Genomic DNA, 26,145 nt, shown 5'->3' on the forward strand with positions numbered 1-26,145 from the left:
GTGTGTGTGTGTGTGTGTGTGTGTGCGCGCGCGTGCGTTGCGTGCAAACCATGCCATGGATCCAAGATCCAAGTGTCGATCCTGTTCTGTTAATATGAGCAGCAATGCAGTCAGTATGTCGGTGTAGTCTAATAATTCAATCAGTCACTCTCTTTCCATCAGTCATGATAATCACCTTTGGTTCACCATAAAGAGCAGCAGCATTGCATGGGGTCTTCTTAATCCCCTTCCTCAACCACTATACTATCTCTCTTTGTCTGCTGTTGAATAATTGATACCTCATAATAACCTTTCACTCAGCCACAAGTTATAGAACTCTCCCGACTCCACATGCACACATCATTTTCTCTCTCTCTGCAACACTGACGTACAGACTAGTGCACATCAAAAGCATCTTTTCCCCTTCGCCATTCATCCTAGTTAACTCACGAATCCACTCTTGTCAGCTCGAATGCTCGATCAATCAAGCATCATCACACCCTCTGTAGCAACCATTCATGTTCTCTCTCAATCAATTATTGAGCTCCAGCTCCAGTTTATCTATTTTTGACTTTCAGCGAGGGCTTCTCTCAAATTCTCTCTGACCTCTGTTTAAGATTCCTCTAGTTCCAGATGGTATTTCCATTTTCCCTCCTTTATTTCAATTCACCCTCTGGTCCTGTCCTCTTCTGCAGTGTCTCTCCATCAATCTCTCTTGGGTGCTCTGTATCTTATTGATTTTCCTCTTTCACTTGGAGTAAAGTAAAAACAGACATACACATGCACACAGACAACTGTGGGTCTCAAACACGTGACGTGTCATAACTCAACTGGGTCAAGTTGTAGATCAAAACCCCACTAGCTTTCATGTGTAGTCGTCCACCCATTTCATAAAGTAATCATGCTGTGCAGTTAATGACTCACTGTATAGAACATGATATACATGAGAGACAGAGAGGCTAACAGGGAGGGGCAGCAGACAGACACAGCATAATATGACAAAATGATCAAACTGAATCCCTATATCTTCATTAAAAACTGAGAGAGAGAGAGAGAGAGAGAGAGAGAGAGAGAGAGAGAGAGAGAGAGAGAGAACAGAGCATGTATGGGGAGGGGGTGATGGAGAGACATTATCATGTGATCTGTGGGAATACTTCTCGGATAAACCATTATAATACACAAGATTGTATTGATTACATGGATTGTGTTATACACATGCAATGTCAGGTGCTGCTGTGTGTGTGTGTGTGTGTGTGTGTGTGTGTGTGTGTGTGTGTGTGTGTGTGTGTGTGTGTGTGTGTGTGTGTGTGTGTGTGTGCGTGCGTGCGTGCGTGCGTGCGTGCGTGCGTGCGTGCGTGCGTGCGTGCGTGCGTGCGTGCGTGCCAGGTCTGCCAACAGTCTCCTGCAGGACCCTTTGTCAGCAATGCACCAGGGGGGTCTGGGGCATTCTGGAGGTGTATACTTTTTGCGTTTTAATGGCTGTGGCTGTTTAATAGCCAGTGCTTTGACTGTGAGCTTGACCGTCCTCCGTGTTTTCTCATCCACCATTTGATCCACCTGATCCATTCTGTTTGTGTCTGTGCTTGTGACGTTCGGTCACTCATTTTGACATTTACATCCATTTTCAACCACAAAATACATATAGAAGGGATGAACTTGCTATACAATACAATCCTATTTCTCACTGAAAATGGTGAATTGAAAATGGTGGACCCTCTTGTAAATAAGCGTAATGCTTAATCATGGATCATCCACAAAGTAACAGTTTTTGTTTTGACTTGTGTTTGACTTGAATTTACCCATTCTGCATACTGTGAAATAAAAATGTCAATCAATCAATCAATAAATCAATCAATCAATCAATCCAGACATGACATTCTAGATCTAGACTAGGGCCCGGGTCAAACTGAGATTTGTTTTCCTATAGTGTCCATCAAATGATGCAAAAGGTGATATCTAAGTTTTAAAACAATTACAATAAGTAAAAAAGTCTGGTCTGGTCAGAGTCTGACTGATTGATGTCCATGAGTGACATCAAGAGGGCAAAGCAATGAAGGCAGCCAGATAACATTGTAAAGTAAAAGGCTCAATAACAACAGACATACACATGCATTGCAATATGGCACGTTAATATTGCAAATCAGGATGATGTCATTGTGTCATGTCTATGACGTTTTAAATCCCTGTTTGATGGAGAGGTTTACTATGTGGGTGATGATTGGAGCTATGGCCGAGTCTCTGAGACATTTGGAGGGAATATTGTCATGGCCAGTGGCCTTGTGGGGTTGGAGGCAGTCTATGGTTGGAGGGCACTCAGTTTTTAAGTACCTCCTCAGTTGTTACCATTGCCATTTTAAAATCATCTTTACAAACACCTAGGTTTTTGTAGAAGGCTTTGAGTTTGATCATGTGTATACATATTACATACATACATATCTTAACATGTAAAGAAAATCATGTTCTAGGCCTATATATGTGTATCTGTGGATATATTTAATTACCGGTTTATATTTAGCTTTTTATATAATATTTTAAGTGTGCATTGGTTTTATAGTGGCGGGCAGCAGTCATCGCTCACTCGGTGGAATGACTGAACCAATGAAGACCAGGCCAACGTCAGAGAGGGCGGGACTTCCTCTTTGAGGGCGTTCTTCCATTTGTTGACAGTCAAAAATGTCTCCTTGACAACCGCGGGGCTGAGGCTGGAATAAATGTCGTTTTTTGCAGAACATGCTGTGTGAACATACTATGTTGCCAATAAGGTCGTAATTACAAAGACAGAGACAACTTCAAACTCTGCTCTACATTCCTCCGTAGGCAGGTAGGAACACAATGCACTGTAAACAGAAACCATAGACCGGCTGTGCTGTGCTGGCTGCTAGCTAACCTGATTAGCTAATGCTAACTATAGTTGGTGAACTGAGTGGGATAACTTTCATGTAACGCTAGCAGGTGCAAACTAGGCTAACTGTTGATTGCGGCAGCAGAGCAGTGTAAACGGGCGATATGTGGCCTCGTCTAGTAAAACGGGCACACTTTGCAGTAATATGAGCTAATTGCTAACGCTAGCCTGATAATGTTTGTGTGAACGATATGCCATTACGTCATAGACATGACATCACCCTGATTTGCAATATTAACGTGCCATATTGCATGTGTATGTAATTGTTATTGAGCCTTTTACTTCACAACGTTATCTGGATGCCTTTATTGCTTTGCCCTCCTGATGTCACTCATTGACATCAATAAGTCAGACTGACCAGGCCAGACTATTTTTTATTTTACTTGTATTCTTATTTATTTATTCTTGAATATTCTATATTTTTTTCTTGCCGAGTCACATTCTGTCCTGTCTGTCCATGCCCACTGCTGTGCTGCTATGGCAATGGTTCTCAAACATTTCAATATTTCAAACATTTTCTCATGTCAAGGACCCCAACTGATCATACGGCCAATAGGTGTAGACCCCCATTTAGAAGGATTTGGTGCCCCATAGCCTACATCATTCTACAACTGTCTGTACTGTAGATGGAGAGAGAAACGTTGCTCTTATACAGCACATTCTGTCATTGGATTACCTTGTGGTGGAATGATAATGAAATTAACCACTTTCAATCTGGCATACCTGGCTATATTGTGCAACACGCCCACATTTTGCTAGGCTGAACAATTTCAAAGATACAGAAAATTGCAGATCTCCAGAGCTCACAGCATCAGATCATCATATCGTGAGCTTGAGCTTTTAAATGAAGTGGTTGAACAGTTCCTAGGGACCCCCTGGAAGAAGCCCCTCAAGTACAGCTGGGCCTCCCTGGAGTGCAGACCCTACTATAAGAAGTTAGAACCACTGTTGTATTGGCTCCTAGATTTCCCCATGGGATCAATAAAGGTTTACACTGTCTTTCCAGGACCTTGGAGGAGGAATGGCTGAGACGGGAGAGGTGAAGAAGGAAGAGGCTGACTACAAGAGACTTCATAACTTCCCTCTTATCAGGGTATGATGTGGGACAGGAATACGGGCCAGGGTGTACGATGTGGGACAGGGCTTGTATTAAAAAAAAATCATTGTTTTCATGACTTTAGCACACAGACATGCCAGAAGAAATGAGAGTCGAGACCATGGAACTGTGCGTCACAGCCTGCGAGAAGTTTGCCACCAACAATGAGGTGTGTATTTACTATTTTGTAAGACGCTATTGATTTCGAAAATGTGTGAGTGTAGGATCTTTGTCCAAATTAGCAATGTCTTTCTTATGTCTTCCGCTTGTGTTATGCTCCATCACACAATGGAGTTGTGCACCGGGAATAGCTGCTATTTGACGTGCTATGAAGTATGTATGAAATAGGTTTAACTCTCCATCTCTGTCTCTCTCTCTCCCCCTGTCACTCTCTTTTCTCCGTCCCTCTCTTTCTGTCTGTTTTTCCAGAGTGCAGCCAAGATGATCAAAGAGTCTATGGATAAGAAGTTTGGCAGCTCGTGGCATGTGGTGATCGGTGAGGGCTTTGGCTTTGAGGTCACTCATGAGGTGAAGAATCTCCTCTATATGTTCTTTGGAGGGAGCCTGGCGGTCTGCGTGTGGAAGTGCTCCTAGCATTTCTTGTCCTCTCTCTCTCTCTCTCTCTCTCTCTCTCTCTCTCTCTCTGTCACCAGGATGGAATATCAACACCACCTTCTGGAATTTGTTGCTGTGATAGTTTGTGAACTCTGAACCACTTTGTCAGGGAACCCAACTATAACTTGGCAGTCCTCTATAGTTTCATATTGTTCTATGAAAGGGTGAACAGTGGCTGGTGAATTTGGAGGGCCATTTTGTCTGGTGGTTAAAAAAAAAAAAGAATAGAAAAGAATACCACTCTCTTGAGTCTTTCTCACCTTTTTATCTGTCATCATCAGTGTCATTCTTTTTTCCGAGTAGGCTGGCTACACACATGTTGGCATGAACTCACCTTTCAGAACAATTCAGCCAGCCAGGCCGGGTCTCCAATATCCATTTTTCCCTCATTTCTCTTCAGGGACTGCGACTGCACGTATGTGTATGTGCTCGATGATGTGTATGCTGGACAAACACTGTTTTTTGAAAAAAGATTGCACTATTCACCATACTGCAGTCTGACCACGTTTTCACTATTCACCATACTGCAGTCTGACCACGTTTTCTTTGCAACAGCAAAATGTCTTGCTATTTGTTTTCTTCGAGCTCCATTTGTATTCATTTTGCCTTCTCTTTGCCTCTTTCTCCTCTTTTTTCCAAGCACTTGGATTGTGTTTCAGTTAAGTTTTTTGATATTTTATATATGTAAATATTTTTATGCAACTTGTAAAAAAAAAAAAGTGTTTTTAACACCCAAGACTTCTTGTTATACTGAAGGGCTCTGACACTTGGCAGCCAAATACCACTAAACCAGATTCACTTTTTCTCCCTGAAAAGGTGTTTGTATTACTCTGTTTGTATTACCATGCCAATATCTCCCTGCTCGGTGATATTAGCAATGTGATAGGTTTTTATGTTGATGCCAATTTTCACGATTCAGTAGAACGGACCTATGTGTGTGAACTGACCTGATTGTACAATAAAAATCTGAATTGTAATCCACAAGTGAGCTGTTCTGGCTCTCTGTCATTCTCACAGGATTAGTCTTTGGGCAATCAAAGGAAGGAAACATTTTGCAGCAGTGTGATCAAAGGATTAGAGAAGGGATTGTGAAATGATGAATTGAGATTAATATTTATTTGTCACATAATTATTGTATATAACTGGTTTATTTAGTAATGCACTCTGACTTGAAGATGAGATATAAACGGTGAAGGAACATTGTGATCATAACAATTTGAATTGATGTTGATTTAAATAATGATTAATAATTATTCCCACAGAGAATGAGCTACAATATAAAATAATCAAGACATTTCAACTATATAGATCGGCACCACAGATAGCTGAGTATGACAAGGTTTGTGGACCACAAAATGTAAGTAAAGTACCTACTTATTTATTACTATATCAGTGCAATAAATAACGATAAATCTATTTTGAGTATTTTTACATACTCTAAAATACATTCGTAAAATGGTTGCTACAGTACATGTCTTGTGTTTAGCCTGGTTGGAGGGAGGCTAACTTTAGTTTCAAATTAGGCCACCCTTCTTTTTTTATGCAGCAGTCTAATAATAGACTAGCCTCATTGAAGAGTATTGAATCAGTCTTGGGTAGAAATACACCAGTTGTTGTACTTTTTTTGAATACATAAGTAATATTCTTTTGGACTATACAAAGAAGTCAGACATGTTTTTGAGGATAAAGGGTATCACTGGATTCAAAGGTGCAATATAGATTTGCCCATGCAAAAGGCAGGTAGATAAAAAGTAATACACAATTTTGTGACGTTTCAGGTTTCCTATGAAGTCTTACTGAAATCTCAGCACACACAGTTGTTCGAGTTTGACATGCGGCCGGGCTACCAATAGGAAGGTAATGTTTCGAGGACAAACGATGCCAAATATCAGACAAGAGAGCCTGCCAATTCTCCCCGACCATGTTTAACTGAAACATCCCAACACCATTTCAGGTCAGGCTGCACTATGGCAACAAACAAGCAAACACACACGCCTCAGATATTTTTTATTTACACAGGCAGTACTTTTACTTACACGTACAGGTTTGGGGTTAGAATTAGATTTATTTTGAGATCTGGGTACATAGAGGTTGAGTTTATTGAAATGCAATGTGATAGACTAGGTTAAAATTGGCATGTAGTGTTCACTCATCAACTGTTTGTTGATGAGTGAATTTCATTGCGTTATCTCACCCAACGCAAGTGAAAACGGACTATGTCCAGGCCTTTAGGGTTACCTAGAGGTGAATCACTGGAAATAAGTTGAGTGTGAGTGTGTATCTATGTGCGCGCGACCATGTTTGTGTGCATGTGTTGTGTAAGACTGGTTTGACAGTTGACAACTGTGGGTAGAGTAGATAGTAGATACATTATCTCAAATAATATTCGAAATAAAGGAATGTGTGGGCATTGTAGGCAAGTCTATGTCAACTGGCTGCATACAAAAATAATGAACTATCAAATTTCAAACTAACTACAGCTACCAGTACACGCACACACACACCCACAGAAAATAAAAGACTCCTACCACCTCAGAGAGAGACATACACAGTGTATCCTCAGAGAATCTCCATGGAGTCTCTGGAGCATTTCTGAAAGTCTGAGCATACTGTAAATGCACACAGAATATGAAAGAGCAGTCCCTCCCACTGTCAGATTAGAGAGTGCAGTCGAATGCGTTATTTGCACATTCCTGTCCAAATGGCATGCACACATTATTTTTATGCTCCTCTTTAGACGGTCCCTCTGTATCACTTTCACTGTCTAACTAGACTCATTGATATAAAACAAAACTTTAGAACAAACTGTATGATGAAATATGACTTGAAGCAAACTCAGATTCCTAAAACAGTAAACCACATAGTGTGTGTGTGTGTGACACCAAGAGAACACTATTAGCTTGTAGGTAATGTTCCCTTGATACATACCATTGTAAATGGTAAATGCAGCCTAACCTTTTTAGTCAAGCGGAGTCGCTTGGTGGTGTCGCTTGGATGCCAAGGTAAACAGAAATATATAAAAAATAAAATTGCAACACTTGCTATGACGACATCCTTTTAGGGGTCCAACTATCGATTATTTTCTCTGTGATTATTTTATCAATTACATTTTCTGAATATAATAAAATAAAATAAACACTTTTTAAATTAATTTGTCTGATTAACCACACCGCGACGCATTGTGGACTTGTAGATCTGCTATTTTCTGTATTTCTATCATTGATTTATAATCTTGATCAAATCGATTTAGTTTTACTCATTGACTGCCAATGACGTGTTTGATGTCTCTTGTTTTTTTTCCCAATGGAGCTGGATGGCGCTGTTCGCTAACCTATGGGTCACCACATAATGCATTCCTATGGGCAACGGCACACAGTGCTCGTTCTACACCAAAGCCTGTAGCTTTCAAACGGATTGACGCTTACTGTATATGGATCAGGATTGTTTTCCCATTCTAGCACACCTGTGTGCGTCATTTGAGGCCATCCGTGCGCAGAATATGGATCCACGCAGAATATTTTATGATTTTTCAAATGTTGTAACTGTTGCACCCCTGCATCCTTTGATAACCAGGAGCCATGTGACACAAAACTGCTTTTCCCTTTTCCCACCCTGAACAGGTGTGTGTATTCTTCCCTCATTACTGTACAAGTGTACAACCACTCCGGCTATAGACCGTCGAAGTGGTTGTCTGACTGTTCTCCACCGGCTTGCATGTGAATGGTGACACAGATGAGTGGACAGATAGACCTAAGGTACCTCATGGGAGGGATGAGCACACACATTGATCTGTGTGTCCACACGGTGCCAACCAGATCACCGTAACCTGGCACCTCACCCCGTTGGAGCCTGGAAAAGTGCAAAACTTGAATAAAGAGTGAATGGAGGACCGGAGCAGTGTCTGGTTTCACAGAGACATGAGAGGAGAGTGACGGATATTACAGCACGGTCATTCAAAAGCCAGGTTCGTAAATGGATATATGTGCCTTTGTTCATTTCAGTAACCGACTATCCGGTTGCCTTTTGTTTCCTTGCTTGAGTAGCTTTGTCTGATGAATGGTGTGATTGAATGACAGGAGGAGAGAAGAACAATGTACAATACATTATAAGCCTTTTAGATAATGATGCTTGTATCATTATTCATTACATTGTCTTTAGGTCTCTAAGGCCTTACCTCCTCTGCCTGACTGACTGACTGACTGTCTGTCTGTCTCTCTATTTGTCCCTCTGTATCATTTCTTAGTTCTCTTTTTTTCACCCCTCCATCTGCTCATCTCATCGTTTCTCTCTTCACCCCTGTCTCTCTTTCTTCTCTGTGATAACTACAATATGCACATTTTGCTGCTGTTCCTGTGCATTTCACAAATGCACGCACGCATGCACACGCAGTCACGCACATGGTGTGTGCAAACACAGGATAAGATTTATATTACAGATTTTTCAAAGGTATTGTTATTTCCTTGTATTTTCAAGTGTAATGAAGTAAGGTTGTGTCTAAACCTCCCTGGTTATTAAATGAGCACGGAGCCTGGCCCCTCTGTCTCTATGAGACGGGTTTCACTCACTTTTTCCTCTCTTCTTGAATATTGTTTCTTTCAAATGTTCCATATACACTGAAATATACTGAAGTGTGTATAATGTACGTTTGTTTTTGTTTAGAGAAAGTTTATTTTGGCCATATTGATTGAGCTAATAATCTTCTTGTATAGCTGATTGACTGGTCGGTTGAGGGTATTTTGACCTTTGTTAATTTCATGCCATTGTAGGTTTATATGTATATTGTGGTAGAATTTATTATCTCCGCCAGGTCAGAGAGGTGCAGAGGCGCTGTGAGCTCATGTTTTCGCCCCATGTGTTTTCGTCCAACCAATTATGCACAAATGGCCATCAAACAGGGTTTTGATACTATACATACAGTTTGCCATTCACATACAGTAGTTGTGTGTGTGTGTGTAGGGGGCCCTGCTATGTCTCATTGAAAACGCCATATGAACGCCACATCTAATCATACCCAAATTGTAATTTCAGTTTGAGGGCTCTATAGAGCACACCTCCAAAACAACTTTCACTTATGCCTGTTGGGGTGCCACAAACGTGAACATTTGTGTACATCTGTCGTACAAACTCAATTTCCTCACACAACTTCCTCGTGAGCTGGCACATATGCAACCCTGTGTAGGCAACCAGACTTGGTGGAGATCTGCACTCTAAGGAGCACGCTTTTCTTTTCTAGTTGTTATGCAAGAGCCTTCTATCTGAAAGGGGCTTGTTTATCTTGAGACAAACATTGACATGAGGGTGTCGATCCTTGACCTTATGAGTTGTTCTAACAATCTGAACATTATAGAGTCAAGACGTCTCTTTCATGCTGGTCTTTTGACTATGACTAAAGCTCCCCCCATCTGTGTTTATAGGGGATAGTCTAGTCTGGCCACTAGAAGCAGAGGACTACTTGACTATACTGACCTCTGTGTTTAACGTACTTCTCCTTTGCCCTCTTGTAATAAATGTATGTATTAAACATACAATTAAGTGGTCCCCCAGGGGCTCTAAACTAAGTCCACTAGTATTTCCCTCTACGCCAAATATCTTTGCTGAAAATAGCTGATCTACAAGATCACAACATGTTGTGACGTGTTTCGAGATTATAGGTTGTCCTGTAGATTGTCACAGATCTGCTATTTTCACTGATTTCTTTGGCCTAGAATAGGGACGCTAGGGTTCAAGTGGTTACATTTCAATTTACAATTAAAGCATTTAGTACATGCCGTTATCCAGAGAAACGTACAAGCATGAATCAGGATGAGCAGAATAAGCAAGAAGAATGGGTCGATAAACAATGGTAAATAATTAGTGCAGAGCGAGACAGACTGAGTGCTATCTCAAATAAACTTGACCTCTTATATGGGTTGCTTGCTGCCTGCAGCCTTATGCAGTATTACTTATATAACAGCATGCCCATAATGTACCTTCACAATTAAATGTCACGTTGGTTCATTATCCCCCTGCTGTCTCTGGATAGCTCAATCTATCACATTTATCATCCCATTGTAGCACTCATTTCACCAAGTCCCAACTCCAGGTTTTCTGCCAGTGCTGACTTTAAACCCAGCAATTCTCTGACTCTGTCTCATTAAATGTCCCATTTTTCTGAAAGCTGAGGGCCAGAGGGTTCCATGACCAAATCCAAGGTTCCCACTCCTCCAGGCCCTTTATCTTTTCGCGTTGAGAATTAAATGCAGGCCCTCAAGCTTAGCCATTGTCTGTTTTCAGCGTTTTTATATCTCTTCTCAACATATTCTTCAAGCCAGCAATTTTCTTGTGAAGCTTTTATTACAAATCTCCATCTTCAGGAGACTCAGAATGCAATTAAACTAAACTTGGACTTTGAAAATGTTACAGTGGTTTGTATACTCTGGAGGTTCTTTCATTGAGCACATGGCATTCGATCTCTCTCACTCGTATCTGTACGTTGGGATTCCTCCTTGTTGGCGTTTTCTGTCTAATTTGTTAACTCTTGACTTTATTAAGTCAAACACTAATTACACAGAGTGTACTGACAACTGTATACACAGAGTGTAGCCTACTGACAACTGTATACATAGTGAGTGTACTGACAACTGTATAGAGAGAAACTGGTTTAGTTTGAAATGTCAGAAGTGCAATACCAAATCTGCACAGACACCAGTGATAAGAGTGAAGGTCACTGGATTTTGATAGTGCAAGTTTTGTTTAGTTTTATGTTCTCTCTCTCCCTCTCTCTCTCTCTCTCTCCCTCTCTCCCTCTCTCTCTCCCTCTCTCTCTCTCCCTCTCTCTCCCTCTCTCCCTCTCTCTCTCTCCCTCTCTCCCTCTCTCTCAGTGGGATGTGGTGGTGTATGCGTCGACGCTCCAGGACAATCTGTCTGTCCTTGGCAGTCGTTACCGTCTGCTTCCACCTCTTCTTGGTGCTCGTGTCCGTCTATCAGCAGCCCTGTAGCCCCTCCTCCTCCCCGTTACCCAGGATACAGCGGGCCTTGGAACGCGCTAACTATAGCTCAGTGGGAGTTGGTACCCTCGTCAAGCCACCGACTGATGCCAACCACGTGGAGTTTGCTAATGAGGTTACCAAAGGTCACTCAAAATCCGCTACCCACAAATTGGCCGCCAAGGGCTTTGCTCGGAAAGAGGCGGAAAGTGTTTCACTTGACATTTCAGCCCCAGAAGGACGCCATGCCACCTACATGCCACCTGGGGGGTCAAAGTTGGAGGCCCTCTTTAGCCACCCACTGTATAATATGCCCACCCTGCCCATACCTGAAGATGATTGGCTTCTGAGGGTCAAACCAAAAGTCAAACCTAGCGAGAAGAGCTCACAAATGTGGTGAGTGCAGCAGGTGTGTGTGTGTGTGTGTGTGTGTGTGTGTGTGTGTGTGTGTGTGTGTGTGTGTGTGTGTGTGTGTGTGTGTGTGTGTGTGTGTGTGTGTGTGTGTGTGTGTGTGTGTGTGTGTGTGTGTGCCAATCACTATACTGTGATTGCCTTTTGGCAACCACACTAATGAGGGAGAGAGTGATGTTTTCATATCTGCTGCTACAATAACCAGGAGCAGACATACAGTACAGTACATGCGTTATGTTATGTTCAGTAAGCGTTCATCAGGCTCATTGTTATTCATAATATCACCTCTCTCTCATTTGATTAGAGGAGGGAAGGGAATTGGCTGAGTTTTGCACTGTATCCATTTCTGTCATTGTTTTGTTGGAAGTTCATGATATTCAATCCAGCCAACAGCCAAAATGGCTCCAATTGATGATTTATGGAGGTGGTTCGCTCTGCTGCTCAGTGGTATACTTACTTTGTAACATTTAACAGTTTTCTTGGCGCTCTATTTATTTGACCACTTACCCTGTTCTGCGTTGGTTAGAGTTAAAGAAGCGGCAATCCGGAACTTATTTAAATTATTAAAACTATATTTTTAACCAATCTGTATGCTGCCCTACAAAACCACAAGTGCTGTAATTATGTTTTTGGACACATTGACTTATTTATTTGTCTCAAAGGTGAAATTATTATTCATGGTGATAAACAACGTCAGGAACCGATAAATTATTTGTGCATTATCTCTTATATTCCAATAACCTGTTTGGCTGCCCAATTGAAACACTTTAAAGCCTATTTTATCAGTTTAATGTATTGTTTGCGTCGCATCTGCACCGTGGCCTTTTAGGATATGTGTATGTGAATACAATTCCAATCCGGCTAATGACTTGTGGCGTCCTCACTTTTTGAGTGGTGCAGCCACTCCAAGGAACAGCAACATGTCCGTCCCTATGGCTGTGCCCCTCAAAAAGAGAAACACTGAGATGGCAAATAAATGGAACCAAAAGGACCCGTAAGGGGATTTGACTGTGCATGTTGACCCTCTGATTCCCAGGATGAGTGAGCGCCAGGATGTGTACGAGAATGTCCAGTGGAACAGTAGCAGTGACAGTCACCCCCCATGGCTGCGTTTCCACCTGGGAGTCTCCCGCTGGCAGCTGTATCCCCACCGGGACTCCAACATGGAGGCGCTGATCCAACAGTTATCAACCCACCGCATCGTCAGCTCCGGTCTGATATGAACAGATTTCCTGTTTTAGCTGAATTGTATACATTCTGTATGGAATATGGAATGATATTGTAGTAGTATAATGTATTTCCTACCAAACCACATTTCGATTACATCAATTTTGTTATTGTTTTTGTAAAATGTGGCTCCAAAGGGCCGAGCTGTGTAGGAGTCGGGTCTGTAAATCTGGGTCTGGGGCTAATGTCACAGAAGATTTGAACTAATCAGCTGTAGGCCAAAGAAGTAAAAAGCCCTGGACTGGGCTGAAACCTTGCCCAAATATGGAGATGACACAGTAGGCAGTAGCCCTTGAAGTCCCTTCACTTGAAGTCCGAGATCCACATGGAAGCAGCCTGTCTTGTTTGTTTCCCTTTCCTCCCAAATTAGTTCCCAATCTCCCCACTGTGGTCCCTGTGTCTGATAAATAATACTCCCCCAAATGTTGGCCCAGGGAGGTTGTTGACTGTAGTCCCATGGTTTCCAGAAGGTGACAAATCCGGTTCCTTTTCCCATAGCTTCATTTGATAATTCATTTGACTTAACATATGTGTTATTGGGAATGGGAAATCACATGGGAAAATGAATAAAAACTGGAAATGGGTATGTTTATGTTACCTTCTGCAAACCTGGGACTCAGCCTTTACCTTTCAGCTGATAGTGAGTCACTGGGGGAGTAAAACATGCATAGGTTCACTTCACGATATATCTCCCCCAGTTCCCTCCTAATGCATGCAGTACTAGGGCAGTAATGTGCACATGATGATCCCTCATCAGCTTCCCACCCACAGTCTCTGACGGTTGCGTTGGCTTCCAGCGAAGACAGAGCAGACGCACTGCTGATGGGAACGGAACACAGGTCCCTGCGGTGGGACCTTTATACCACCTAGACGCCTTCTGAATGTCATTATAGCATCCTAGTTGAAACACTGGTCGTGTGTGTGGGGCTGGCCATGACCCTGGGATGGTGACGTGTGAGGACAGAAGTAGAGGACTGAATTAGTATTATGTTGTGTATACCAGACACTGTATACCAGAGCATAAATTAAGCATTAGTGTGCTTCTGTTAGAGGCTATGCGAATTCACTTAGAGTAACGGTTTCCAGCAGCTGGAAGGATTAAAGGATTGCGCTCCTTGTGTGTCTTAGTGTTTTTTAAATAATTTAAAACTTTCTAGGCCGCCCCTCTGACTGTATTTTGAGAGATGCGTGCTTGACTGAGTGTGCGTGTTCATGTTTTCTGAGAGAGAGCGAGAGAAAGAGAGAGATAGAGGGAGGGCTACAGTAGTAAAGGCCTTAAGCACTAAAACAAAACAAAGCAAACGAGGCAGACCAATTTGTGCTTTTACAGTGAGTCATGTTTTGAGCTGGTACATGATTCTGTTACTGAGTCAGAAGACATGACAGAGGTGTTTGGGTTAGTGTATGGAGTATGGAGTATGGCGTATGGAGTGTACGCGGATGTTGCTATGGTAACGTTCCCTGCATTGTTTTCAGTGCAGAAGTCCGGAGGGACGCAGCTGAAGCTGGTGATGTCATTTCCCAACTATGGACAAGCCATGTTCAAGCCCATGAAGTGAGTCAATGAGGCAAACCCAATACACCACACATCCAACACATATACTCAACATAGTATACAGCAAGTACAGTCCAAGTGAGATCTATGATTCCGTTTAGATGTATTGGTTATTGCACAAGGTCAATGTAACTGTGTGAACGTAATTTACACCAATAGGCAGGAGAGAGATGATGAATCCAACTACAACCTCTATTACTTCTCTGATTTTGAAAGGCACAATGCAGAAATTGCTGCCTTTCATCTGGACAGGTATGGCAATTCTAAATAAATGTTTTGGAGAATCCAGCATGGACCACACTGCAATGAGCACATTGAAATTGCATCACATTTACTTTTTTCTTCTCTCAAACAATTTGCCCTTTTTTGTTATTCCTACATACAGTATGCACTATGTTCTCTCTTTCTCTGTTCCTGCCTTTCTTTCGCTGTCCCTCTTCAGTTGTAGCTCTTGTAGCCTCGGAAACCCAGACATTTTTTATACCTCTTGTGGTCTGTCGTTAACACTGCCCCTCTCTCTCCAGAGTCCTGGGTTACAGGAGGATCCCTCCAGTAGTGGGGAGGCTGGTGGATGTAGTCAAGGAGATAAAAGACATTACGACCGATCACAAACTGGCCCGAACCTTCTACACATCCCCTGGTACCTATTACAGTTCATTTCTTTAGTGAAAGTAACAATATCCCATAAACTGATCATATATATATCATTGTCCTCTGCTCTTTTTTATTGATTGATTGATTGATTGATTGATTGATTGAAATATTTATTAACAGTTTGCAGAATTACAGAACATTTCAAGCACAAACTCAATACAAAGACTTAACTGTGAGTGGACGACCCAATTAAGCATTCAACTTGTTTACAAGAGGGTCCACCATGTTCAATTCATCGAAACATTTAGAGACGTACAAATAGACACTTCTATATATAGTCAAAGAATAGAACAGGAATTCATCATAAAGGAGGTAAAAAGGGAAAAGAAACATATACAGTGAGGTCTACAACCTCCCACCTCTCCTCTTTATGTGCATGTTGTTTACTCCTCTCTCCTCTCCTTTCTGTTTGCATTGCTGCACCCATTACTTTCCTTTCGTCTGGCTCCATCTAGTGGGGAATGTGTGTTTCTACGGCCAGTGTTCCTACTACTGCACGACCGAGCATGCAGTGTGTGGTCGGCCCCGGGCCCTCGAGGCCTCTCTGGCTGTGATGCTGCCAGACCTCGCTCTGGCCACCCGCAGATCTTGGAGGTCGCCGTGGAGACGCTCGTACAGCCGCAGCAAGCTGGCAAAGTGGGTGTATAATATATCTGTACTTTTGTTCTTCTGTTGTTCTGCTGCATTAATATGTTGTCCTGTGAAATGAAGTGATTCATTTTGGTGGTTGTTTGTCTTACCACGACGACCTCATCAATCAATGGAATCCACTTCACATTACTGCTCACCACCCAAGCTGTCTCCCCCCTAACTCTGCTCACCACCCAAAAGGCACTCCCCAAGCTGCCTCCCCCCTAACTCTGCTCACCACCCAAAAGGCACTCCCCAAGCTGCCTCCCCCCTAACTCTCTGACCTCCTCCACTCCCCAAGCTGCCTCCCCCCTAACTCTCTGACCTCCTCCACTCCCCAAGCTGCCTCCCCCCTAACTCTCTGAACTCTGCTCACCACCCAAAAGGCACTCCCCAAGCTGCCTCCCCCCTAACTCTCTGAACTCTGCTCACCACCCAAAAGGCACTCCCCAAGCTGCCTCCCCCCTAACTCTCTGAACTCTGCTCACCACCCAAAAGGCACTCCCCAAGCTGCCTCCCCCCTAACTCTCTGAACTCTGCTCACCACCCAAAAGGCACTCCCCAAGCTGTCTCCCCCCTAACTCTCTGAACTCTGCTCACCACCCAAAAGGCACTCCCCAAGCTGCCTCCCCCCTAACTCTCTGAACTCTGCTCACCACCCAAAAGGCACTCCCCAAGCTGTCTCCCCCCTAACTCTCTGAACTCTGCTCACCACCCAAAAGGCACTCCCCAAGCTGTCTCCCCCCTAACTCTCTGACCTCCTCCAGCTACATGTCCCGTCCCGTCCCGCTTCCTCAGGTCCAGTGATGTCATCCTCCTGGAGGTCCCCATAGAACCGTCTCCGAACCTAAGGCGACAGCAGGGCTTTCTCTGTGACTGCCCCAAACCTCTGGAATGCACTCTCCAAACTAATCAGAGACACTCCCCTGCATCCCTTCTTTCAAAACTGCCAATAAAACCCACCTGTTTAGAATAGCTTTTTATGAGCTGAGAATCTGAGATTGATCTCAACTCTTGTTTTTACTGTTTTATCGCTTTTAATTGACTAATTAATTGACTTAAGTTCACGGCCACTTCTTACTATGTCACTGCACCCATGAACTGTGGAAACAAGTATAGGCCTATGATGAATGATCTCATAATTATCGTTTCAGGTGGGAGGTGGAACCAGATTACTGTGAAACTGTGAAGAAGACATCCCCATACGATACGGGCACCAGACTGGTGGATGTCATGGACATGGTCATACTGGACTTCCTTATGAGTAGGTTCATGCCGTGTGTGCACTATAAAATCTATAGTTTTCATCTAAAATCTAAACACTTTGTACTGTGTACTTGTTGTGTTTAAAATGGTTTCGATAACTACGACAGCAGTGGTATAGAAGTGGTATATTGTAGCCTCCCATATAAGTTAGGTAACATAACGTTGTTGTCAGGCAGAAAACGCTCCTAAACTTTCCAAAGTTTCACATTTTGTGTTTTCTTTTCATAAATTAATGCCTTTAATTAATAACTATCATACTACAGTGTCACACAAAAGTATCAAAAATAGCAATATGAAAATGCAGCGCGGTGGTTGTACATGGTTGCCACTACAAATGTACGTCTTTATTACATTTAAAATACAAACTATATTAAAATATCAAAAGGTAATTGAAAAGTAGCTAATTGATAAGGTGTTATCAAAATAGTTCTAAATGTACACACTCTTTGAGGTTTTCCAAAAAAATGCATGGGATTCATTTATCATCAAATTAGGATCATGGAATCATCATTTCACTGCATAAAAAGAAAACGCAAGACATTTTTCACACTTCACACAACATAAATAAAGTAAAATGGGTCCCAGCCGGTTTATTTCCTGTTGCTGTGTTTGGGAATAGCCAAGAGGAAATGAACTTGGACCCAAGCTGTTCCCTAGCAACGTAATTACACTGCAACTCACAGGAACTGCTGAAGAGCACAAGTAAAGTTGTATGAGCGCTACTATGGCAACGAGACATTGCTGTGGTTGCGGGCCTACACTTCTTCAGGTGAGAAAACCAATGAGATAAAAGTTTATCTGTTTAAGACTTTTGGTTTGTTTGAAAAGTAACTTTATGAACATTAAACAGTCAATACCTGATATTGATATTGGTAAAATGATTCTGCAAATGAATGAACTGTTGCACTGTGTGTGTCTATAGCTAGCAAGCAACTTTGACAAAGCTAGGTGAGCTAATGATCCTAGCTTGGAAGTGTCTAGTTGGCAGGATGTAAGGATTATATCTTATATATTTATTTAAAATTGCAGCTGTTGGGAGTGATCGACATTAGGTTAACATGATCATGTCACAAAAACAAGCAAATGTAAAGTTAAACTGATAGATTTGATTGATACTGTGATACTTCTGGCAACTTTTTGGACTGTGCAGTTTTCCAACAGTATTTGAAAAGCTGTATGCAATTATTGCTGTAGGATTGTGAAGAACTTAATGGCCACAAAAAGTAACTTGTATTTCTTTATTTCCATGCTAGCTTGGCCAGACTGTATTATACCCTTGGGTTGCTGTTTGTGGAAGCTGTCCCGTTAAAGACTTGCTGATGCTATAGTAACAAAGCACCTGCGGCATGTTTGCTGCCTCAAAAGAGGACAAACCCCCTGATGTGATTTTAAGGGACAGAGGCAGGGGCAGCGCTATGTTGAGCCCCAAACCTAAGAGAAATAACCATGGCTGCATGGCCAGTGTTGTTTCTCGGCCTTCTGTGACTTTACCACCACTATGTCAGGATCAACAGCGCTTATCTGCCTTTGCATTTAAACCCCTGTCTGGCCGTACTTCCATCCTTGAGCATCCCCCTGCACCCATCAGGACCGCTGTGTCAGTGCTGGAGCTTCCTCGCCTTATAGCACAGGTGGGCCACGAGAAGGCCATAGGTGACACAAAATGGATGCAAGGACCTCGTCTCATGGCCTCGGCATTAAGCACTGACATCCCCGTCAGGTCTGTGCGGGGTAGTGAGACAACACCTCAGAGGTAAGCAGAATGGTTTCTTCGACTGGGGGCATTTGCATTATATTTGAGACATAATAGATGCTTGTGCCCTTATAAAGGTGAGCAGCATCTTACTGAAGCACTACATTAGAAAGTCTATAGGCCTATATGTAAATACATAAATCAAACATTTTCTATTTCATTTCCAGTGATGGGACCAACCTACTAGCTTTGGTAGAATGTGAGACTCATAATATTCAAATGAAAATGAAAAGCAATTATTGGAACTCGGAAAATACATTAGCTGTATTGTGTGGCTGTCTCGCTGGCCCTTTTTCAATGTGTCCAGGGCAGGAAATTGTGTTCACAGAACATTTTCACGGTTACAAAATGTACTTAAGAAAAGGATAGTGCCTGATGAACCCCAGTGGAAATGCATTAGTCATGTAGTTAAAGTTTATTTGAGCTCTCCAAGTTGCTGAATGTAGTTTTGTTGCCCAAATGATCTGGCAGTTTTCTTATTTTAAAAATGTAAAGAAATTATTTTTAGAAGACTTAGTAACTGTTTACCGGTGCTTGTAAGTGTAGATGTGCGGCACTATGTTTATTACCCCTAGGTAATGTGTCTGTCTGTCTGTCTGTCTGTCTGTCTGTCTGTCTGTCTGTCTGTCTGTCTGTCACAAAAAATTACCAAAAAACTTTGAAAGAGGTTTTATCATGAGTGGAGGAAGAACATTAACTAGTCCAGGGTTTCTCAACGCGTGGGTCGCGACCCCTCGGCGGTCACCAAATTATTTGGGGGGGGTCCCCAAATTATTTTTGCAACTGAATGGCTGGAAATTGGAAATGAAGAGTTTACATATAGTACATGCATACACCTTCCCTAATGATTATATCTGGTTTCAGTATTTATTTATGGTGTATTGTCAAAAATGTTGAGGACCCCTGAACTATTCGCACCGTTTCATTGTCAATCTCCAGAGGCCACTGAGTGTATGCTAACGATGTGTATGCTAACGATGCGTCATGACATTATATTGGCCAAACGAGGACGAGGCAGCAGCAGAAGCACTGCAACACCACAAACTGTGGCCTTGGCTGGTGCCTGACTGTGCTCTACTACTCTACTGAGAGTGTGCATTTCATATTCATAATGTACTCTATATTCTCTCCAGTCTTACAGATCGAGATGAATCCATGATGCTCACGATTAAGAAAGACAAGAGAAAAAGCGAGTGGGTGACAGAGACCATGCTGCACAAAGGCCCTCTCTCTGGCACAGAGGTGGTTGAGATCCTTGCCGTGAAAAGAAACCCGAGAGAGTTTGATTTTTACTACCTCAAAGAAGTGGATGAGGACTCATTCAGGTATCTGATATGTACTATGACTATGTCCTTATCTACATTATAGAATGCACAGTATGTACAGTAAGTACGTCATGCTGCTTTGAAACAGAATAGTCACTAAATATTGAGAGATGCTTCAGATGTAATATACACGAGAAGGGGGGGCGGCCAGGTCAATAGCGGCCACAATAAAATGTATGGAATGGGTTGGGTCCAGACTACTATACAGCCCTTGTATCTACAGTCAGCCCTGTTTCCATCAGGTTCTTGTAACATGATGCAGCATGTACAGTAATAGTTTCCGTTTTCCTCTATAGACCTTATGACCTGCGCGTGGTTCATCCCAACGAGGCTGGCACTCAACACTACGTATTCTCCCCCAGTACGGTCCTCCATGTGACGGAGAAGGGCTATGGTGGGTTTGTTACCCTGGAGGAGTGGTACAGAGAGGCTGTGTTGTGGAGGGCTTTGCAAGAGCTCTCGTTCTTCAGAGACTATCCACTGCGGAAAGCTTTCACCCGGTAAACACGCACACGGTGGCATCCATCCTTGTCTGATTTGTGAATAACATTTCCTTGTTGTTTGACCCTGACTATTTGTTTCTAGGTGGCACAGAAATGTGTGCAAGATTACCTTCCAACGCAAATGTGAGACATTGCAGAATATGCTGCTTATGGCGGTGCCTCAGTTCAGAAATGGCCTTTGTCTCCTCTCCAGGTGCATAGATTAACTACCTCATTTAAAATTACTGTAAATATCATCAGTGTTGTTCCCAAACATCTCGCAGTGTCTCCAATCTGCATCTGTGATGCTGCAATATGTTTTAATTGTTATTTACCTTTTACAGAGTAATTGAAGAAGTGAAAGAGACCCCCTGGCTGCCGCAAGATGAGTCAAAAAAGACTTACACAGTGATGGAATTCAAGAATATGCTGATGAACAAAAACAAGCAGTGGATGGGGATCATTGAAAGATTGGTGCATTATCGCACTGTCGTCCTAAATATGGTACTATGTTTACATTTTTTAGATGATGATTATTATTGTTATTGTGTTATTGTGGACAATCAGAGCCCCCTTTTACTTGAATTATAAAATGAAATGTATATTCATTTTATATACCGGTATATTTCAAAAAGTGTAGAACGTACAGTATGTGTAAATATGTGAACTATTATGTGAAAAAGCCTACTACAGTATACAGAAGAGTTCTGGTATTGATCAGTCCAGAGGTTTGTGAGATTAGCTCCGGAAAACGATTTAGATGCTGACGTTAACCCATTTTGGGGGGGGAGGGAACCCCTTTTGGTGTTAGCATCGTGAAAAGCAATTGTGTAAAGTGACATGAAAGTGTTTGAGAACGACTGACATATATAGAAAAACAGCTTTTTCAAGAAAACAGTCAGGAATTAGAAGACATTTGCAGAGTCGTTCCCAGGTCAAAATGGGTTAATAATATTGCTACGGCCTTGTCATTGTCTTGCCTTCCAGGTACAAGAGGACAGCTATAGCACATGTCAAGAGCTGCAGTTCCGCGTTGAGCAGTCCACAACACCACGTGGACACCACCACCCACCGCTGCACCGTCAGCTGGCTCACCACAGGGAATGGAAGAGCAGCGTGGTCCGTGCAGAGGACGTCATGCAGAAGATGGGCAACATGGCCGTTCTCGTTGATCAGATGACCATGCAGGGGCTTGTCGCTGTCACTCGACGAAAGATCCTGTCTTTCCTCAACAATGTTATGAAGGTGGGGACACTACTGATGCTGTGACACTACTGATGCTGTGACACTACTGATGCTGTGATCAAAGGCTTTAGTAGTGGTGTTTCCTCTGCATTCATGCAGCGGCGGTGCCTTAACCTGACTTTGCCAGCTGGGGGCGGTATTGGGTAACCATGTTCCCTAACACCATACCCATCTGGGATCTCTGAGGGGGTTGAGCTAACACCAATCCGTTCCGTACCGAACCAATCAGCGTGAGCTAAGGGCGGGATATGTGCGAAACCGGATGTGAAGCTATATAGACACGTCAATATGATTGGTTGTGTTTGCACGCCCACACGGTGATAGACAGACGGTCCCATCCAATCATCTACCAAGTATCTTGAAAAAAAGGAACAGCCCCGTCATCGAATTTGCTTCCGCGATCCCAGATCCCAATAAGCTGTGAAACAAACATGTGTAGCAAGCTTCTTGGATCTGGCAGCGTCAGGTTAGCGGTGCCTTACCACTACCAGAGAAAACTAATATCATAATAACGATTCCCTAAAACAGTGGTCCCAGTCCCCACAACGATTTATTTTCTTTTTTTTTGGGGGGGGGGGTCCTCAGATGACAGTAAAGTGACAATGTAAGGACTTTTAATATCTTTATTGTGGGGGGTCCCCAGATCAAATATGATTATTTTGAGGGGTCGCTGCCTGAAAAGGTTGAGAACCACTGCTGTAAAACACAAATGAACCTCTATGCTTCACTACTGCATGGTATTGCAGAGGGAACACTACAGTAGGCTAGAATCTGGAAAGCGTATAATGAAATGAATCGTATAGAGCAGTTGTTCTATTTAGTTAATTGGCTATACTACCCACTTTCCTTGATTTCTGAATCCAAGTACCCCCTTCACCAGACTACAACATTTTGTTGTTTTGCATTTCATTTCACCCCATGTGTTACCCCATGTTGTGTAAGCTAATGCCTCATTCATTTGGCAAACTGATGGGGGGGGGGGGGGGGGGGGGAACTACAAAAGAAAATCAATCATTTTATTTAGGAAGTAAGAAATGGAGTGAAAGAGTTGTGATTATTTCCTCCCAAACAGATTAATTGTTAGATTAGTTAAATCAATATGTTCCTAATTAAACAGCACAATTCATATGGTATTGCTTTCTATTCAATATGCTGGTTGCTTTTTCCATTTCATTTAGTTAACAGATCAGCAGGTTTATACAAAGATGCTCAGTATTTTATCATTATTCTAAACAGTATTTATTCAAGAAACATTGGCATAAAGATGATTAAATATTTTCCTATTATGTTTCCTAGAGGGAGAAACCTCTCTTCCGAGCCCAACTGATGTTCAGTGCAGATGGTCAGCTGACCGTAGATCCACCTGTGCACTTGTTTGAGGGAGTAGTGCGTGAGGCTCTCCTGACTGTCGGTGGCTCTGCAGTCCAGGTAACAGTGACTCTGTACTCCGGGTAACACCAATTGTCCTCTTGGGAATGTTCTGCAAAACAACCTCGCCAACTCCCTAGTGACCGGAGTGAATAGAGATGACTAAAATGATTGGATACCTGAAGAACATCGAAATGAAGGGGACAATATATTCATGAAGATATGTCTGAAACATGCTGCTCAGTGCTCAGACTGCTCACACATAACCTTGGTTATGTTGTAGCCTATGTATCAATTATGATATTTCCTTTCATTTATTTATGCTCACACTGTTGCAAAATGTATTCTGCTGTCCTTGTAGATGTTGGACGCGTATGGTGTCTTCCCTGAAACCAATCACAGTGAGGCTTCCAGCAGCTTCAGGTCCAGCTGTGCTCCAGAGCTCACCCCTTTCTTCAACCTGGCAGGTTGCAGTGCTTTTACAGGCAAGGGCTTTTGGCTTGTGGTTGGTGGCTGTTTTCTTCCTTCACGCTTTTTCTGGTGTGTGTTTACAAAATGTTAACTTTTCAGGAATTTAGAGGAATAGATAAGTTTTTTAAACATCAACTGGTCAGATTGCCATGAAACAGGCTGAGCAAGTGACATGAGTGCTCCCTGGATGATGAACCCCCTAATCCTCTATCAATCTTTACCACCAATAACCAAATACATACAGTACCACTTTTCTTCCCATTTATAATTTATAGTTCCACTACATGCTCTTAGAAGATCAGATTAGAATAGGTATTGTTCTTGTCATTGGTCAAAAAATGTATATGAAGATGGTTCATGTTGTTTTTTAAGACGGTGTGTGGACCTTCTCTTTCTCTTTTCAGTTATTCTTTTTTTGATCCAGCACCCGTCGAAATGTCTGGATGTGCGCACACCTCACCTCACCTGCTGCTCATGTTTCCCCCTCCCCAGTGACAGCATGCAGTCTTTGACTGTATAGAACATCCAAGGAATGTGGAATAATGTGTTCTGCCTGTTCCAGGGGTTGAGGAGGAACGTGTGATGACTGGTCTTGGGAGCCTGTCAGACCAGGAGTTGAGCCGCCTGGTGGTTCAGGGCCAGAGGCTGCGAGGATGCTACTATCCCTTGCTCAAGGAGCAGCTTGAGTGGCAGCTCAGAAATGAAGATCTTTCAGAAGAGGTTGAGAGAGAGCAAGCAAGGATCATACAGGCAGGTCCCCCCCCCCCCCCCCTTTTTTTTTCTCATTCAATTTTTATTAGTTTTTTGAACAAAAAACAAAGCATAGTCATTATACAATATACAGTGTATAAAATTGAACTCAAAACATTCACTCTCACATGCATACTCGTGTGCGCGCACGTACACACACACACACACACACACACACACACACACACACACACACACACACACCCTCCCCCTCCCCTATTCACAGAACAATCAACCCACAACACCTCAATTACAATATCACCGGGTCAGTAAGTCTTTCAGGTCTAATATTAGGTCTGTCCACATTGAAATTGCCCCCCCCCCCATTTTCATCCTCTGTTTGTTTATTACTTATACTTTTATTACCTCTGTAGCACCTACTGTCTGTAGGTAATACAGAGCCAAAGCTCTTTTTTCTGATAGTAATACTTAGTGTTTTCCTCTGGCCTGATTTATTTATTATTATTTTATTCTTGCCAGAGAGATGGGAAGACCCAGGCTGTTACTGAACAAACACTACAGCAAGGATTACTGTCGGAATACTGAGATATTTAACACAAAAAAAACAACACACACACACACACACACACACACACACACACACACACACACACACACACAGTATATCTCAAAACACTATTAATTACTGTACTATACATTTAAAAGCAATTTTATGAAGCTGTACTGTGTGTTGTCATTGGACTCTGGATAGGAGATTCAGTCAGAGATCCAGCAGCTGTGTGAGGAGCATGCCTGGTTGGCTGACATCCATTTATTCATCAGCCAATGGAGCCCAGCCTGCCTGGAGGCCCTGAGGGACCAGCCTGCCTTACTGTATGAGAAACTCATTGAGAAAGTGTGTTCCTGGACCGAGAGGATGTGCACGCTTCCCCCCTCGTTCACTACCTCCAACAAACTGTTTGTCATCCACTGTGCACACATTCAGGAGAAGCTAGGTATGCATGCAAATGCATCGCTTTACAATTTACAATTTAGGCATTTAGCAGACGCTCTTAATCCAGAGCGACTTACATTAAGCAAGAACAAAAAGCATGGGGAATACATCACATAAAAACATTTATCATGAAACATGCGTATAAGCTAAGAAAGTAACAGTGGAATATCTATAATGAAACTATACATATAAGCTATACATCTATACTACTATGATATACATTATGTACTATGACGTGCTATGACTATATACAATGCACTTATGCTGTTTACATAACATGCTATAAGTCTGTATCAAATGCTATCTAAGTCTACAGAATTGCTATCTAAGGGGGTGGGGTAAGTGCTATGGGCCATGATGGAGTCTGAAAAGGTGGGTTTTCAAACTACGGCGGAAGATTGGGAGTGATGCTGCAGTTCTGACAGCAATGGGAAGTGCATTCCACTTTTGGAGCCAGAAGGGAGAAATGGTCTGGGTACAGCATCCACGCCTGATA

At 42.5% G+C, this 26,145-nt stretch overlaps 3 protein-coding genes across 3 annotated transcripts in view; all 3 read left to right on the forward strand.

Annotated features, from left to right (window-relative positions):
- The first annotated feature begins 2,659 nt into the window (after positions 1-2,659).
- On the forward strand, positions 2,660-5,578 carry LOC308312870 (dynein axonemal light chain 4). The gene is made up of 4 exons (XM_080759623.1): positions 2,660-2,800; positions 3,888-3,974; positions 4,063-4,146; positions 4,407-5,578. The coding sequence occupies exons 2-4, from the start codon at positions 3,903-3,905 to the stop codon at positions 4,569-4,571; spliced, it is 321 nt and encodes a 106-aa protein (XP_080615749.1). The 5' UTR covers positions 2,660-2,800; positions 3,888-3,902; the 3' UTR covers positions 4,572-5,578.
- Positions 5,579-11,456: 5,878 nt separating this feature from the next.
- Positions 11,457-26,145, forward strand: part of LOC308312490 (extracellular serine/threonine protein kinase FAM20C-like) — a gene marked incomplete at both ends in the record, with an annotated part of 46,286 nt that continues 31,597 nt past the window's right edge. The window contains 7 exons of the mRNA XM_080759098.1: positions 11,457-11,953; positions 13,005-13,180; positions 14,672-14,750; positions 14,910-15,002; positions 15,275-15,390; positions 15,860-16,040; positions 17,189-17,298. Of these exons, the coding sequence (XP_080615224.1) occupies positions 11,457-11,953; positions 13,005-13,180; positions 14,672-14,750; positions 14,910-15,002; positions 15,275-15,390; positions 15,860-16,040; positions 17,189-17,298 (1,252 nt within the window). The remainder of the gene's footprint in view (positions 11,954-13,004; positions 13,181-14,671; positions 14,751-14,909; positions 15,003-15,274; positions 15,391-15,859; positions 16,041-17,188; positions 17,299-26,145) is intronic.
- dnhd1 (dynein heavy chain domain 1) overlaps positions 18,647-26,145 on the forward strand; it is a gene marked incomplete at its 5' end in the record, with an annotated part of 34,924 nt that continues 27,425 nt past the window's right edge. The window contains 9 exons of the mRNA XM_080760494.1: positions 18,647-19,053; positions 20,187-20,378; positions 20,675-20,878; positions 21,205-21,364; positions 21,848-22,105; positions 23,402-23,533; positions 23,835-23,940; positions 24,507-24,694; positions 25,407-25,650. Coding sequence (XP_080616620.1) covers positions 18,647-19,053; positions 20,187-20,378; positions 20,675-20,878; positions 21,205-21,364; positions 21,848-22,105; positions 23,402-23,533; positions 23,835-23,940; positions 24,507-24,694; positions 25,407-25,650 — 1,891 coding nt within the window. The remainder of the gene's footprint in view (positions 19,054-20,186; positions 20,379-20,674; positions 20,879-21,204; positions 21,365-21,847; positions 22,106-23,401; positions 23,534-23,834; positions 23,941-24,506; positions 24,695-25,406; positions 25,651-26,145) is intronic.

This window comes from Protomyctophum bolini, assembly GCF_963924005.1.
Source record: "Protomyctophum bolini genome assembly, chromosome: 3".
Classification (NCBI taxonomy): Eukaryota; Metazoa; Chordata; class Actinopteri; order Myctophiformes; family Myctophidae; genus Protomyctophum; species Protomyctophum bolini.

Bases quoted from the DNA above. Each gene is read 5' to 3' on its own strand.
- LOC308312870 (XM_080759623.1), top strand. From the start codon at position 3,903: ATGGCTGAGACGGGAGAGGTGAAGAAGGAAGAGGCTGACTACAAGAGA. The intron at 3,975-4,062 runs GTATGATGTGGG...TCATGACTTTAG, and splicing joins ATAACTTCCCTCTTATCAGG to CACACAGACATGCCAGAAGA. The intron at 4,147-4,406 runs GTGTGTATTTAC...CTGTTTTTCCAG, and splicing joins AGTTTGCCACCAACAATGAG to AGTGCAGCCAAGATGATCAA.